This window comes from Rhodnius prolixus, unplaced genomic scaffold, assembly GCF_049639745.1.
Source record: "Rhodnius prolixus isolate KJV_2025 unplaced genomic scaffold, Rpr scaffold_4, whole genome shotgun sequence".
Taxonomy (NCBI): domain Eukaryota; kingdom Metazoa; phylum Arthropoda; class Insecta; order Hemiptera; family Reduviidae; genus Rhodnius; species Rhodnius prolixus.
Genome location: NW_027411614.1, coordinates 40,561,429 through 40,577,800, shown reverse-complemented (window position 1 = coordinate 40,577,800; position 16,372 = coordinate 40,561,429). Strand labels below are relative to the sequence as shown.

The 16,372-nt window shown below is 32.6% G+C and overlaps 1 protein-coding gene across 1 annotated transcript in view; it reads left to right on the top strand.

Annotated features, from left to right (window-relative positions):
- The first annotated feature begins 1,058 nt into the window (after window positions 1-1,058).
- Cbl (E3 ubiquitin-protein ligase CBL) overlaps window positions 1,059-16,372 on the top strand; it is a 118,277-nt gene continuing 102,963 nt past the window's right edge. Inside the window, exon 1 of the mRNA XM_074130549.1 lies at window positions 1,059-1,827. Coding sequence (XP_073986650.1) covers window positions 1,283-1,827 — 545 coding nt within the window. The 5' untranslated portion in view covers window positions 1,059-1,282. The remainder of the gene's footprint in view (window positions 1,828-16,372) is intronic.

Below are 16,372 nucleotides of genomic sequence, written 5' to 3'. Positions count from 1 at the left end.
TCTCAACATATTAATAAGTCTTCAAAAAAAATCATCTATCACGTGAAGTGAGAACTCGAAATCTGACTGAAAGATTTTTAACAGATTTTCATTGTCTAATCTAATTTTATGAAGAACGTTATACCCGCTTGAATAATTTGATAACTAAAAGATCTGAGAACCTTTAAAACAAAAATCAGTTTCTTAGATTACTTGATTTGTCTTAGATGCTTTCCGCGAAGCAGCTTTATTTAAACATTCCCTCAAAAACTACCCGCTTGTTAGTAAACGAGTAAATTTCACACATACGTTTAACAATCTTCAAAGTATTTTTAAAGAGTAAAGCAGAATTTTTCAACTTTGTTTAATCGGAAAAAAATACTTAAAATTCATATTCTCATTAAAATATTTTGAATTACAGATTCTGCATCCCTCATTAATTCAAAATGGATGAGTGCGGTTGAGTTTTGTGTAAGTTCACTTTACCATCAATGCTTTACACATCAGATATCATTAGTAGAATGCCCTGAATGTACTCTCATTAACATTGACGAACGATGAGAATGGCTAACATTGACAGATGTCTACTTTTGCATTTCGAATTATGGGAGAGCGCAAGTATAGACATTAATAGAGTGATAAGATGCAGCAAGAGGGGTTCATTTTAAATTCCTATAATTTAAAAAAAAAATCTTCAAATAGCCGCACCTACTTTCAAATACAAGACACTCACTTTTCTTTTTTTTTGCATTCACTGTTTTGTGGGAATATGAGTAAGTGAAATAAACATTTACCTCTTAGTTGCCTGGGGAGAATAGCTCTTGTACAGATATCTGCAGTAAAACATCTAAGAACTCTGCTAAGAATTAGAACTGTTTCGCACTAATTATGATACGATAAAATATGATTTTAAAGAATATAAACAAAATAAATGTCCTAAATAAAATATTATCCTTTTTCCTGAAGTTGGTACCAATATTTTTAAATTTGTATTTTCCATAGTATAATGGCGTCGGTATTTCCAGTTGGTGGCGCTGCTGTGGATGAATTTTGCACTAACTGGTACGCTCTGTGTGGTGTAGTGTGAGCGGACAGTTCTTGTAGTAGTTGCAAACTTCGTTACATCCATTAGAATCGTGGTCGCGTTAGGATGCTCTTTACAACATAACTGTTGTATTGCTAGAACTGTTTAGTTTGGCGAGTTTTTATGTGATATTTGTGTTTAGTGTTGTTACAAATTTAAGTGTTTCTGTTTATATTAAGATGTGAAGAGGATAACCATAGTTTCATTGGCCCTACAGATATGGCGGCCAACAGAAAGGAGTCTGTACAGGCAAAAACAATATCATCTATTTTCTCTAAGTTACATGTAGCATTTGCGGATGCTGTTGCCCCTCCAAAAATGGCAACAGATAAAAGGACACTAGATAAAACATGGAAATTAATGGACAAAGTTGTAAAGTTGTGTCAACATCCAAAAATGAATTTGAAAAATTCACCACCTTTTATTTTGGACATTTTACCAGATACATATCAACGTTTAAGGTTGATATATTCGAAATATGAAGATAAAATGGTTGCTTTACACAGTAATGAACATTTTAATGTTTTTATTGTTAACCTAATGCGAAAGTGTAAACAGGCTATAAAATTATTTAAAGAAGGCAAAGAAAAAATGTTTGATGAAAATTCCCATTATAGAAGGAATTTAACCAAATTGAGTTTAGTTTTTAGTCATATGTTAAGTGAACTGAAAGCTTTATTTCCAAGCGGGACGTTTGCTGGTGACCAGTTTAGAATTACGAAAAGTGATGCTGCCGAATTTTGGAGAAACAACTTTGGAAATAGGTATGTAACCTTTGTATTATTATAACCAAACCAACCAGTTATGAATATCATATAATCTAGATTATAATGTGCGAATAATCAGTTCTTAGCTGATAGCATACAACTTTTTTATTCTAACAATTAAAAAGAAAAAGTAATGATGTTCTCTAGATCGCGGTTAATTTACAATTATGAGGAAAATGTTCAATGACATCAAATGACTTGTATCCTGAGTATTGTTTAATTCCAAGGAAATGTTCATTACAGTACTCATAAACAGGATACGGTTCTATTATATCATGTCTGGATAGTAGCATAAAGTCCTATCTCTGGATTAAATGTAATGTTATTGTTTTTTGATAAATATTAACCCATACATTACTATTATTAATATTATTAGTTTTAATCGAATTATACTTAATATGAATTACAGTATTGCATAGATTTGAATTTCGCTTTTATTAGTTACATTATACTATTTCTTTTTATCAGTGGTACTTGAAAGAAAATAATTCTTCTTGATCTGTTAAGATAATACCTATAAGAATAATATAAATAATTGATAATAATTTTCCATTTTGCTAAAGATAACACACTCCCTGTATTTGCCATCAATTGTTATCACTTTCAGCTTGCAAAAAGGTTAATACAAATTTCCAACCTTATTTTATTATTTTAGATTACTGTTGCTATTCGCTAAGATTATGTATTTGCTAGGAAAGAATTTTACCATAAAAACTAAAAATTAAAAATGGGATAGAATTCGGTCTTAAGTGTGGTATCAGTGTGACATTTATTGGGGATTTACTTAAAAATCCTGTTTTTGCCTTTTATTTATATTTTTTAAAATGTCAGTAAACTTTTACATAGGAATGCAATTTTAATTGAAGTTTGAGCATTTAATTTGCTTAGTTTTTCAATGGGAAATATTTATAATTCAAACGGATCGATTCAACACCAAAACGTCAGTCTCCATTAATTTTATAATTTTATATTCTCATTCATTTGCATTCAAAGGTTTTTGTGAATGGAATGCATTTAGTGTGTAAGGAATCTTCTATCATAGTTGAAGTTTAAGGGTTAAATTGTTTTAACTAAATTATTAATTATGATTAGGTTTGATTTGTTAATTGAGTGGCTGTAAAGCTGAATGTTTGTTCATAGAGTTGTCTGTTAAGTTAGTATTTATCTTGTGTGAGTGATAAGGTAGAGCTTACCCCTGGGTTTGCCAAACCCAATTAATTGCAAAATCAACTATCGCTATAAGCCATCGGTTTATTATTAGAACGCCAAAAACCCCGATGAAGTGATATTCCACTTTTTCCTGCAGGTGAAAGTTGTATGGAGCTAGAAGTATAGTAACGCATCTTAGAACATTTATCATAGTCTTGACATCCCTGTTTGGTTTCAACTTGTTCACATAGAAACTTAGCTTAACACTGTTTTTTGTTTTTGTTTGTTTCTTTGTTTTTCCAGAGATCAATGATTTTTAGTTTTAAGTTTTGAGAAAGCTTTGGCGAAACGCTTTCTTCTACGGAATCATTTTTATTAGTGAACGTATATAATAACATTGATGCCAACTATTTTTTACAATTAAGTTTAATCAATACATTGCGATAGGAGAATAGTCGGGCGATTGTTTCACACCAGTTTTTTTTAATGACATAATTTTTATATGCCTTCATTTTTAATTCATTAATAACTTTACTTCCTTTTGTGCTAAAATATTTTCATTTATCTTCCGTATTGCTAAAATTAATAATGGATTGTATTTATTATTCATAAAGTAGCCCTTTATTGTCATAGAAAGTTTTTAATATTCAACGGGAGTTTAGTCACCAAGCTGTGCTGTTTTGTTATCAGTCAAGCACTTTCGTTTAGCGAATGCGACTTTATCAGCTTTCTTGTTTTATAAATTTAATTAATTATTTTTTTTAGATTGCACTTTCTTTTCAATGTGGTATCATTGTATTTGTATAGATTTTTTTGTATCGTTCTTTTGATAAACTCTTGCACTTGTAATTTCAGTTTTTAGATATGTTTTAGCAAAATACTCCCACAAATTTCTTATAACGTGGTGCACTAATTTGTGTAAATTAATAATTTTCGTTTGAAACATTTGTTCAGAGTAATATAATGTATGAGGGCACATTTAGGATAGGAAGGCTTTCTCTTCGTAGTGCCATTTTAGTTTTAACGTACGGCATCAATATTTATATATATTAATATTATGGAGGTAATCCGTACTCTATCCATATAACTGCTCCATCAACAACCGAACAAGGTTATAAATCCAGATCCTAGAATATTGCCACCGATTATCCGAACAAATCGAGCATCCATCTGAAGGAGAAACATTTTAAGATCCTCCTGACCAAAGATGCTATAAACTGATTTCACACCCAAAACAATCCGTCATTTGGTGGATGGGTGTTTTCTTCTCTGTTTCATAAACTTTATAGAAGGGAGTAGAACAAAGTGCCTTAATTAAATATGGAACTAAAATTTCATAAATGCCTAAACCCAAAGTAGCACTTTTCTGTACGGTATTTTTTTTTTTTTTAATTGATAAAATATTTCTTCGAAATTAATTTTCATGCAGTAGATCCATAACTTTGAGGCATTTCTTTAGGAAGATTTGTTTTGGACAATACTGACGGTAGATTCCTCTTTTCAGAATTGTATTGTATCACTTAATTGTAATTTGCAGTTTTAAAAACCGTACAGTGTGAGTTAAAGTAAAATATTATTTAATTTCAAAGTTGAATATACAATATGTAATATATTGGTTAGAACTTTCAGAATTGCAGTTAGAGAAAGGTCATATACTCACACCAGATTTGTTCAATTTTTATTTCAGTTATCCTGTAATATTTGTATATTGTTATTTTTTGTCTTATTTTTATCAGTTCTGTTGATTTTAATTTTTTTTTTTCGGCCAAAAAGATCCACTTTCTCAATTTTTTTATTAAATTTCATTTTAGGTTCTTTGTTACTACTCGCATTCATTTTTTTCTATTATTTACTCCATTCTGTTTTTATTATTATTATTATTATTATTATAAATATCAGCGTACACATTATCTGCGTTTGCCAGATTTTTTTTTGTCTATTCTCTATTTTTCAGGGATTATCTCCCTCTGAAAAACTTTTAAGGCCAAAACAGTTATACAAAAATAACTAAGTAAATAGTTGGGAAGTTTTCCAAAGTTTGTTTTGAAAAGTTAATTTTGAAAATTGATCATAATCAAGATGATTAATTGAAGGAAAAATTGGAGAATTTGATACTTGTTCTTTAGACCTAAATTTTCTAACCTCAGCTGGATTTTCTTTTCTGAAAAGGATCTTCCACAGAGCTGGAATATTCTCCTCCCCCTCTTCTGAGAAAAGAAATCTTCCTTCAAAAAATTAAAGAATAACATAGTTGCTACATCTCGCTAGTAATTATAGACAGCGACAACGATGTACGGGAAATTAAAAACAAACACTTTTATTATTTTTTTTAAAAAAACAATTTGAATTGAAATGTTTGTTATTAATAGAAACGGGCGGCCACCCAAAAAGGAATTTTAATTAATGTAAAACTGAAAGCTAAAATGCGAGAGGAAGATCTCGGTCAAGTGTAATTAAAAATCGTGAATTAAATCCAATTAAAGAGCTTGTCCCCGCGTCTCCCTGCTAGTTGTGCTAGCCAAATTAAAAGCAGAATTTACTGATAATGTGTTTACTTTCTCCTGTCCATGTAAATAGGAAACATATTCGGGTTTTTGGATTATGGTTTTCAGTGGAAAGAAAGATACATTTTTAATGGGAGAAGTTCATTGCGTGTGGGGGTAAAAAAAATGGTTCTATAACTTTTTGAAAAGTTTTCCCTCAAAAACAATTTTGGGCAAGGGGTGGTTGAGCTTTTCTTCCAAGAGCCACTTTTGGGAATTCTAAGAATATACGAAGTCTGTAAATTAAGTAATGAGACTGATTTTTTTTTTTTTTTTTATCCAGAAAGAATTACAATTCTATATTGTCACCTTCAAAATAACTTCCTTCTGAAGCCACACAGCGCTGGAGACGTTTCTTCCACTTCTTATAGCAGTGCTCGAACTCCGATACTGGAATAGCTTTCAGCAGGTCGGTTACAGCAGTTTGAATGTTTTCGACTGTCCCAAAATGAGTTCCCTTGAGGTGATTTTTCAACTTCGGCAAGAGAAAAATGTCACAAGGACTCAAGTCAGGCGAATAAGGAGGCTGAGGAGCCACAGGAATGTTTTTACAGGGCCAAAAACTCGTTTATTGAAACATCAAGAACAAGTGGGTGTTGCATCACGATAATGCTCCTTGTCACACAGCAATTTCAATAAACGAGCCGAAGGCTATTTCAGTATCGGAGTTCGAGCACCGCTATGAGGAGTGGAAGAAACGTCTCCAGCGCTGTGTAGCTTCAGAAGGAAGTTATGTTATTTTGAAGGTGACAATATAGAATTGTAATTCTTTTTGAATCTTTAACAAAAACTTACAGTTTAAAATGTTAAGTATAAGGGTTGATTAAACGCCAAAAGGTACACAAATCAGCAAGTACCCAACATTTCATTAATACTTCATTAATATTTAAGTAATTCTACTGCATTAATTTTCATTAATATTTTTTTGAATTTATTAGATGTTTCACAGACCCTTATGCTGGCCATTTTAATCTACAAAATATTTGTTCAAGTAGAACACCATTTAACTTAGATTGACTGTAATATCTAATCAACAAACTATTAATCACAGGTTAAAAAGAAAAACTTTATTAAAAAAAATAAAAAAAAAATATGAGGCTAGAAAATTCAAAAACTTTTTTAAAAAAATGCTTACACCAACATTCATCAATGATTTCATTTATTTATTTTTATTTTTAAATAAAAATCGTCGGTTTAAGTTAATTCTTCGATTAAAGTAATTGTTATTTTATGAAGTAGTCAAACGTTTATAATAATAGGTAATAATTAATCTGGCTTTATAGAAAATAATATAGTTTTCTTCAATTACATTCTCAATCTAGGTCTTCCCACAGTATTATATATTTGGAATATAAGATAAATAAGATATGCATATTTTTATGACAGCTAACATAATTATTCCAGTATTTTACTATAAGTAAAATTAGAGGGACTACATTAAATTACAATTGAGAAATGAATAATTATTGTTGAATAATTTACTTGATATTACCTACGCGTTATTTGTGCTCACAAATACTTCGGAAAGACGAATTCTAGACTGAAATATTGTTTTAAATCCGTGATTCAAATTTAAATAGTAGCCGACTCTACTTAGTCTTTTCTACTTTAACGTGCATGTACATACTCGTACATACATGTGACTACTCAGAATAAATAGCATAATAAAGATAAATCAGAAGAATAATTTGGAATAAAGCTAAAATAAAGTACCTATTTAATTATGAAGATATAATTAAAACTGTCCGGTAGGACAGTTGTATAAGGGTTGATCGTCAAAAACTGCTATAAATTTTATCATAATTAGAACAAAAAAATAAAATATTATGAATGAACAAAGGGAAGGGATTAGCTATGCGGTTAGCGTATTGGATTCCCACGTGGAGGTTCCGGGTTCGAATCCAGCTGCAGACCCTTAGATTTTCTCTTTCTAAGAGCTTCTTACAGCTCACTGTCCGGGTGATGGACAGTGTTGTCTGTAACGAGAGAACACTGTCCGGAGGCCGGCAGTGCACTGAAAAAAGCTCCGGGCGCCAATAACCTTAGATGTTGAAGCGATTTAAATCATAAAAAAAAGAAAAAGAAAATGAATGAACTGGCCAGCATAAGGGTCTGTGAAACATCTAATAAATTCAAAAAAATATTAATGAAAATTAATGCAGTAGAATTACTTAAATATTAATGAAGTATTAATGAAATGTTGGGTACTTGCTGATTTGTGTACCTTTTGGCGTTTAATCAACCCTTATACTTAACATTTTAAACTGTAAGTTTTTGTTAAAGAGATTTTTGTACCTTTTGGATAGATTTTCCTTTTTGTATGATCTGCTTTACAGATTTTATTAAAATTGGGAATAATAAATTTTAATTGTATCATTATAACCTGAAAAGGTGTTAAGTCGGAGTTACTACCACTGGAGAGATCTTTTTAAAGAATGATTATAGTTGCGGTCCCCAAACCATCCTCAATAACAATTTTTTTGAGAAAGCATTTTGAATAAAATAGGAAGGTATTTGTACGTAAATAGCAAAATTAAACTGCGATTTCAGTTCTTCCCTTTAAGAGAAGTAAGAAAAATAAACTGCGATTACAGTACTTCTCCCTAAAAGGCAAAGAGGCAAAGATTTTGAATCGAACGACAATTCATTCATGTAAATCGGTTCACTCATTGATAATTTTAACGATTGCAGTACTTCCTCTTAGTACGTGTAAGAGCATGATGGCACTTCACAGCCACGTAGAGGAGCTTTGATCACTTCTTCATGCTAAATTTTATCAAAATCGGACTAAGCGTTATAGAAATATTGGTAATAATAGTTTTAGAAAGGGCCTTACCTGGGTGGGGCAAACTCCCCTCCTTATGAGGCACAGCGTCGAGACTTTTAAAGAGCAAATCTGTACAAAATTTAGATTCGAATGACACTTCATTCATGAAAATCGGCTCACGTTTCGATAATTTGAAACAATTGCTATACTTCCCCTTAACAAGTGTAAGAGCAGATCGTCGTTTTAATGTTACGTAGGGGAGCCCTAACCCTGTCATCCTACCAAATTTTATCAAAATCGGGCTAAGATTTACAGAGTAATTAATGATAATAATTTTGGAGGGGGCCTTACATAAAAGGGGCTAACTCCTCTCCCATTCCATGTACAGCGTCGAGACCCCCAAAAGGCACATCTACATAAAATTCCGAATCGAATGATACCTCATTCATGAAAATCGGTTCACGCGTTTAGGCGCTACGTTGTTTACAAAAAAGGTAACAACAACAACAAGAAGAACAAGAACAGAACAAGAACAATTTTTGAAAATGCCGTTTTTGCTCATTTTCAGCATCTTTTTTCTCAAAATCTATCAAATCTAGGTTGTTGCAAAAAAATTACAGTCATAAAGGAGGATTTGCCCTATATTATGAAGAAAATTTGGGAATTTTATCTTTTAAAGAAAAAGAGAAAAAAATTGTCAAAGTTGGGTGTTTTTCAACGTTACGCTTTTTCGTGCAGTTTTTGATGATCAACCCTTATATTTTGAATTTCTCAAAATCTATCAAATCTAGGTTGTTGCAAAAAAATTACAGTCATAAAGGAGGATTTGCCCTATATTATGAAGAAAATTTGGGAATTTTATCTTTTATAGAAAAAGAGAAAAAAATTGTCAAAGTTGGGTGTTTTTCAACGTTACGCTTTTTCGTGCAGTTTTTGATGATCAACCCTTATATTTTGAATTTCTCAAAATCTATCAAATCTAGGTTGTTGCAAAAAAATTACAGTCATAAAGGAGGATTTGCCCTATATTATGAAGAAAATTTGGGAATTTTATCTTTTATAGAAAAAGAGAAAAAAATTGTCAAAGTTGGGTGTTTTTCAACGTTACGCTTTTTCGTGCAGTTTTTGATGATCAACCCTTATATTTTGAATTTCTCAAAATCTATCAAATCTAGGTTGTTGCAAAAAAATTACAGTGATAAAGGAGGGTTTGCCCTATATTATGAAGAAAATTTGGGAATTTTATCTTTTATAGAAAAAGAGAAAAAAATTGTCAAAGTTGGGTGTTTTTCAACGTTACGCTTTTTCGTGCAGTTTTTGATGATCAACCCTTATATTTTGAAGGTGATATTGTAATTCTTTTTGAATAAAAAAATTTAAAAAAATCAGTCTCATTACTTAATTTACAGACCTCGTATATTACCTAATACACATTATTATGGGATTAAATATTTAACCAAAGTTCTAAATTTGATAAATAATATATCGGTTCAATTGCCAATTTACTGTTTAGCTTAAGGATTAAAAGATTATATATCTATTTTAAGGATTTTCTATCGAAAATGGATCCTTTGAAGTGAACATCTTTATTTTTAGTTCAGAATCTCTGTTAAAGAAAAAACGTGAACAGCTGGGTTGAGATTCTTGAGATGTTAAAGTTTTTTTTTAAACAGGCACTTTTATTTCATTTATAGTTACTGTTAACATTTATATGTTTAATTTTATTGCCTAATTGTTCTGTAAATAAGTTACCATTCCATGTTTTCACACATTGTTAGAGCTGTAAATTACTTAGTATTTTTATTTCTGGTTGAATAATTTCAGACTGTTTCTTTTTTTTACTGTTGAAAGTACCAATCCAAAATTTTGTATCCTTTTTAATTTTGTCTTGATTAATAAAAAAAAAATTGGGTGTTCTAGGGTATTTTTGTTTTGTTTGTAATTCAATATTTTAAAAACGTTTCTAGACCTGGCGCTGAGGTTTCTTTTGTAACCACCATGAGCGCTAAGGTCTACCCACTAGTAATTCAATGCTACGAAATTTTTGAAACATAAATTGCTGCTGGTAATATGCTTTCCGTCTACAGATCGATATCTTTTATGTTATTCATTTTTCTAGATTTTTTTTTTAGAATAATTGCAAGGTTCTGGAGCAGTATGATTTTAAAAACTAAATTGTTTGTAAGATTTTAATATGTTTAAAATTTAAAGTTTTGAGTAATATAAGAGTTGGAAATCTTGAGATTTGTGGTCCTAGTTTCCTCTCCTATTTTCCCCCATTTCGACTACGGGTTGCTTAGTGTATAGCGCGGTCTTTCTGCTTGATATTGAAACTAAGCTCAAGCGCCTCTCATGAACTGCTTCATAAGATTTATTTTCAGCATTTCCAGAGACTCTCGCTACGATGAGTTGAAGTCGCTTTTTCCTTGTCTATCGCCGCTAATATTTTTTTGGCTTCTTTCCTTTTTCAAGTCATCCAGTCTCAAAGGCCTTCTTATATTTTTCAACTCCTTAAGTTTAAATCCTTGATACATTCCCGTAATACCAGATCTCGCTCATCCGATCTCTATATTCCCTGTCACCGTATCTCATCCTTTGACAAATCCTTCCTAATACGTGCTACATCTCTCTGGAACTCCTTACCTTCATCTGCCTGCCATGCTCCTACCCTTTCCATCTTTAAATCCCTTCTATTCAGTTATCTCCTTTCTACTCAGCTTCCTCCGAAATTCTAATTGTTTTAATTTATTTCCATAATTTTTATTGTTATTTTTATTTTCACTTTATGTAAATACTTATTTATTTATTTTCTTTTTAATCACAGGCCAAACTGTTAAGGCCTCTATTTGCACCTGTGTTTATTCTTAGGGGACAATTGTCCCAGAATAATAAATTTCTTTTCTATTCTAAGGGAAAGTGCTCTAGATTTTTATTTATTACAGGAACTCTAAACTTGTTCTACATATATGAATATATAGGTTTCGTGACCGTAAATTGTTAAACTTAGGATTCAAGATTGGCGAGGAATCTTAACTTGTACTACATAGAAAAATAAATGTTTAATTTAAGCTCGAATGCAATACTTCCTGTTATAAAGGGATAAGAGGAAATGATGTTATAATTTCAGCTAGCGGGATGTTATTAGTTGCCTAACACTTCTTTTCCTGTAGATATAAATTGTTCTAAGTTTTATTTAATTTATGTATTCTTGGCTGTAATGTATATTTCTGTTGGTTTCTAAAATATTGTTTGGCTCGAGTTCAATTCAGCTGGATATAATTCAAAAAGTCTCTTTGGTCAGTGACCTTCATTGAGAGCGCGCACTATACGGACTCCTCTAGACTCTAGACATCAACAACTCTCTTCCATTCATCAAATTTCTGATTTTATTTATTTTTAGTTGGCTCTTACTAGTTGGATAAAGTGTTGATCATTAATTTTTTGTTTTAGTTTTCTTGGGAAATATACGTTGCGGTCCCCTAGTTTGGAAATGTAGAGTTTAAAAATTGAATTGTAGAGTCAGTTCTGGGCATTTGGTCAGCATATTTTGAAAAGAAAAATCGTAGATGTGGAAATTTGATATTTGTTTTAGATGCTATGATGGTGGACACCCATCATTAAATCGGAAGTACGTATTACTCTACTGAATTGATTTGAAAACGGACACCATTAAATTCTTATAGTTCTACTACTTATTTTTTGGGATTCTTCATGCATAGCGTTCTAATAGAAAGTCCAAATTCAATAATATCCCCACATTCTGGTACACAACTTTAAAATTACAGCCGCGAAAATGAATTATTCTTAATTTATTCAATTAAAGCGGCATATTGACATATTTTCCGAAGTATGTGTGTATTTAGTTTTCCTTTAGCTGAACCATTCAGAACACCTGACATTCTCTTTTCAATTTGTAATTGAATTCCCTCTTCTCTTGTATTAATGGAAATATCCTAGGTACCTCTAACCAATAGCCAGTGAGAGGAGAAAAGCTTGCACAGTTCAAGAGGAGGGTGCTTGATGCAATTATGCTATTGGCATGTCAGCCAATGTACTTGTAGTAATATAACCATTACCACCACCCACCGGGGCGGACATCAGTTATGTAAAAGCTGATTGGCCTGCCCCCCCCATATTGTGCACGTATTTGTACATAAATATTACTGCCAATAGAAATGTGATGAATATTATTTCGTATTATGCGTATCTGCAGTAGCAGAACGTGTTCTGTTTATGATTGTCTTTGTGTAAGTGCTAAATGTGTTTGTTGTTAGATAGCAGGAGGTGTGGGGTGTGGTGAGGAAAGACTTTTTTAAACAATTGAGTTTATGTCACCTCCACAATTCTGCCACCGCCTTCACAATTTTATTGATTTTTTTTTCTTTATCTTCCTTTTTCCCTTTCTTTACCTGTACCCATGTTTCGTTATTCATTGCTGTCGCTGTCTCGCTCTCCAGCTGTCCCTACGTCAAACTGCCCACTGAGAGTGTAGGTCGAGTTGTTATTTATTCACATTTCTTTCATATATAATAGAAAAGTAAAATGTTCTATTCTCAATCTATTTTCGCTTTAAATCGTAAGGAATAGAAATAACAAGTTCAACCTTATGGATTTTCACATTTCCAATTTTTGTTATACACTCGCCATGTTAGTCTCATCATTTTATTTGAAACATTCTTCTGAGAAAATCCATTAAGAGAGAGGCAAAAAGTCTATAGACAGTCATTGATCATGAATCTGTTGATAAATGTGATTAATCTGTGCAAAGATACACATCTCAACTATTTCGGCATGCCTTTATGAGTGGTACGTGAATGTTGAGAAGATCAGTATGAGTGTCATTTAGGTTGTTAGGCTGGGATACCTTCAGGGCGCCCAGAAGTTAGGCTAGTTTTGAAGAATTCCGGTATTAATGATCAACAAGCAGCCTGAAAATCCTGTCGAAGGCTGAAGCTGTGTGGGGTATTCCCGTTTCTTGCTCCAAAAATGAAGGAGGTATTTTCCGTGCGATGATACAGTGGCAGAACTGCGCATAATACATAAAAAATTATCTTTTGACCAAAGAATGCCTTGTGTTGCTAGTAAACAAAACTGGCCAGGACGTTGTTCCATAGACTATTTATTGAATGAACGATCGCCATGAATGAAGAACGATTGAAAGGAAACAATGAAAAGAGCCCCAAAATGGCTGAAAGGAACTGAGTCTGTCCAGTAAGGTGGTATAAGAAGAAGGTTTTTTTTTATGAATAGAGACTACGGTAGACACGTAAACCGCAAACATTTGAGCAGGGAATGATATATGGTTGTTCGTGGGGCGGTAGAGTTTTTTGGAGGGCGGCAGTGTGGAGAGTATTGTTGGGGGGCCATGAATGAGCGCGGTGTACGCCATTGATCTTTAATGCCTTCTTGTGGCGCTCCTCGCCGGTGTAGTTGTGCTGCGTACCACCAGAAAGCTCTTCTCCACCCTCGCCATCACTTATCTCACCAAGATGATTCCTCTCTTTCTCTCTCTGTCGGTCCTTCAATGTAAACACACAACTCCTCGCCATTTCCCTGTTACTCCACTTAGTTATGTTGCCCTAATACTTGGTGCTGGCGATGATATTGCTGCATTACTCCTCCTCCAAGCTCTTCCAACTAAAATACCCACCCTCCCAATACTTTGTGTCCTCTCTCTCTTCCTTTGCCCCGTTGTGTGTGATAAAATATTATTTACTAGCCTGCATACATATATAAAATACAAAGTGCTGGTGCCCTACTTAACTTGATTAGCTCCACTTATCTCTCGCATATCATCCAACTTTATCTGACCTTTGCCCTTTACCTTCTTCTTCTTCTTCTTCATCAACTCCCCACCTCCAAGTCACAGCTTTATCTCTAATATAACCTTTTTCCCCATTCTCTTGCTTATTCGTCTTCTTTAGTTCATTAACTGAACACTTCCTGCGCGCGCCAAACTTCCATCAAGTTTTGTTTTCCTTAATTCATCATCCTAATCTTCTCTGCCGCTTGCTAGCAATTTAACTTAATAAATAAAAATTCATTCACTATCTTATCTAAACTAAATGGAGAGATTATTTAAGGTTTTTTTTTAAAAAACTCTTTCTAGTAATTAGGTGATTTTGTATTTTATAAACATGTCATTGAATGCCTTTACTTCCTGTTCCTAACGGTATTTCTCAGCTTCTTCGTGTTTTCTCGAATGTGGTTTCGCAAATCCTCTATAAATTGGCATATTATTATTTTTTGAAATTTATTCCAAGGAATTGATATTTTTTGTTCTTTATTCCTAGCAAGAGCAGATATTATGATCGTGCTGGTTTAAGATTTTGAGTTTCTTGGGAAATACCCGCTTTAAAGGCCTTCTGTGACCTAAAAAGTGGTTTCTTCGTTTTAAATTTTTCGAGATATTTTTATCCCTGAATTCTGATTCAAAAATTGGACTTAAATCTACCTGAAAAAACTGGATATTAATTTACTTCTTTTTTTTTTGTACTTTTTACAAGTCATTGTGAGTTGTTGGAAGATTTTTTTTTTATCTACTTCATTTTTAAAGAGAACTCTAGATTTGTCTGTTCATCACAAATCTCTTTCAGTTTATAAAATTGTTTCTGGGCAAAGTAATGAGACAGTTTTTCTCTTTGATTCCGAGAAGCTTTTAAAGTCTGCACTAAATAAAGAGGGCTGCGATAAGAAGAAGAAAATTAACGACAAAAACAAGAATATGAAGAAAACCAAAGAAATACAAGCGTTGGAAATTAAATTTGTACAATATTAAGAACCAGCTGGTAGAAGACTAGACAATTCTCAGTCAATTTAGTAAAGACATTTAAAATTGCATGATTACCTCCAAAGAAAAAGTGAGTGAGGCGAGACTTTTTAAGGAAAAAGAGGTACATAATGGACTTGAATGGATTGCCAGTGAGTATTTCACGAAATACCAAAGGTCTTTTGAAGGATGAGGACTTAATCATCCAACACAGCAATGGTTTTAGATCTGTTTTGGTCGTAAAAATTACTATTTGCACTAAGTTAATGTCTCGAGGTAATGGTAGAAGATTAACAACAGAATTCTCTCTTCTACAATTTGTTTATAAGCAGCCCGCAGACATTTAATCATAAATTGATGGCAAGCAAGATTGTTCAGTAAGGGTTTGTAGAGTTGTTGCACACTATTGGTTAACCCAATTAACTAATAGATTTGCCGCGCTTGAAGTCATTAGCTAGATGGATATTTCTGCTTCCATTGAAGCCAATGAAATTTGATAAACTAGTTCTGTTGTGATAAAAGAGAACGTTCCCTTACTATTACTTTTAAGCCAATAGTATTTTAGTATTTGCAGTTTACGTAATGGCCAGTTAATGAACTATAAGGTAGTTTAATCACTCACTAAACTCGCGGCGGGATAGCTAAGGAACTAGCTCTTAGTAGCCATTAGGGGAAGGAGGGAAATTATACTTATTGAGAAGTACTTACTAAAATTAAGCATTAGAGCTGCTTCTTTACATGGTGCTACAACCCCTTGCGGGCCTTAGTTTTCTCAAACATCAATTTCCAGCTGAGATACTACCTCCCCTTAGTTCTATACTCCAAGTAGGCTGGCTTTTCTCCTAAAGTGGCACAACCTGAGTCTCGGTGGCCCAATACTCTTACCCCGAAGATCCCGAAGTTCATTCAGGCTATTCTTAGACATCGTGCTTGGCTCTTAGTAGGCTGAAACGTTTCTAATTACATAAATTAGATTTAGTATTATTAGATTTTCTATTTTTTGTTGAGAGATGAGCTCATGTACAGTTCCTTTGTTGGTTAATTTTGTCGAATTTCCACATTAAAGATTTTTTTTATGTAATTCAGAAACTTTATTTTGTAAGCTAAAAAGATTTATTACAGAATGCAGAGACCGTTGAGCTCTAGATTCCAAATAAAAAAAAAGCAAAACTTTTTTTAACCCAATCTCGAGAGAATTTCTCGCCAAACATTAACAGATGCATAATTGCATTTTTTTCGCAAAATAATAGATTTTTCGAAGCAACTGTACTTATTTAGGAAGGGTTAAGTGAGGTTTTCTAAACTTCCATTTTA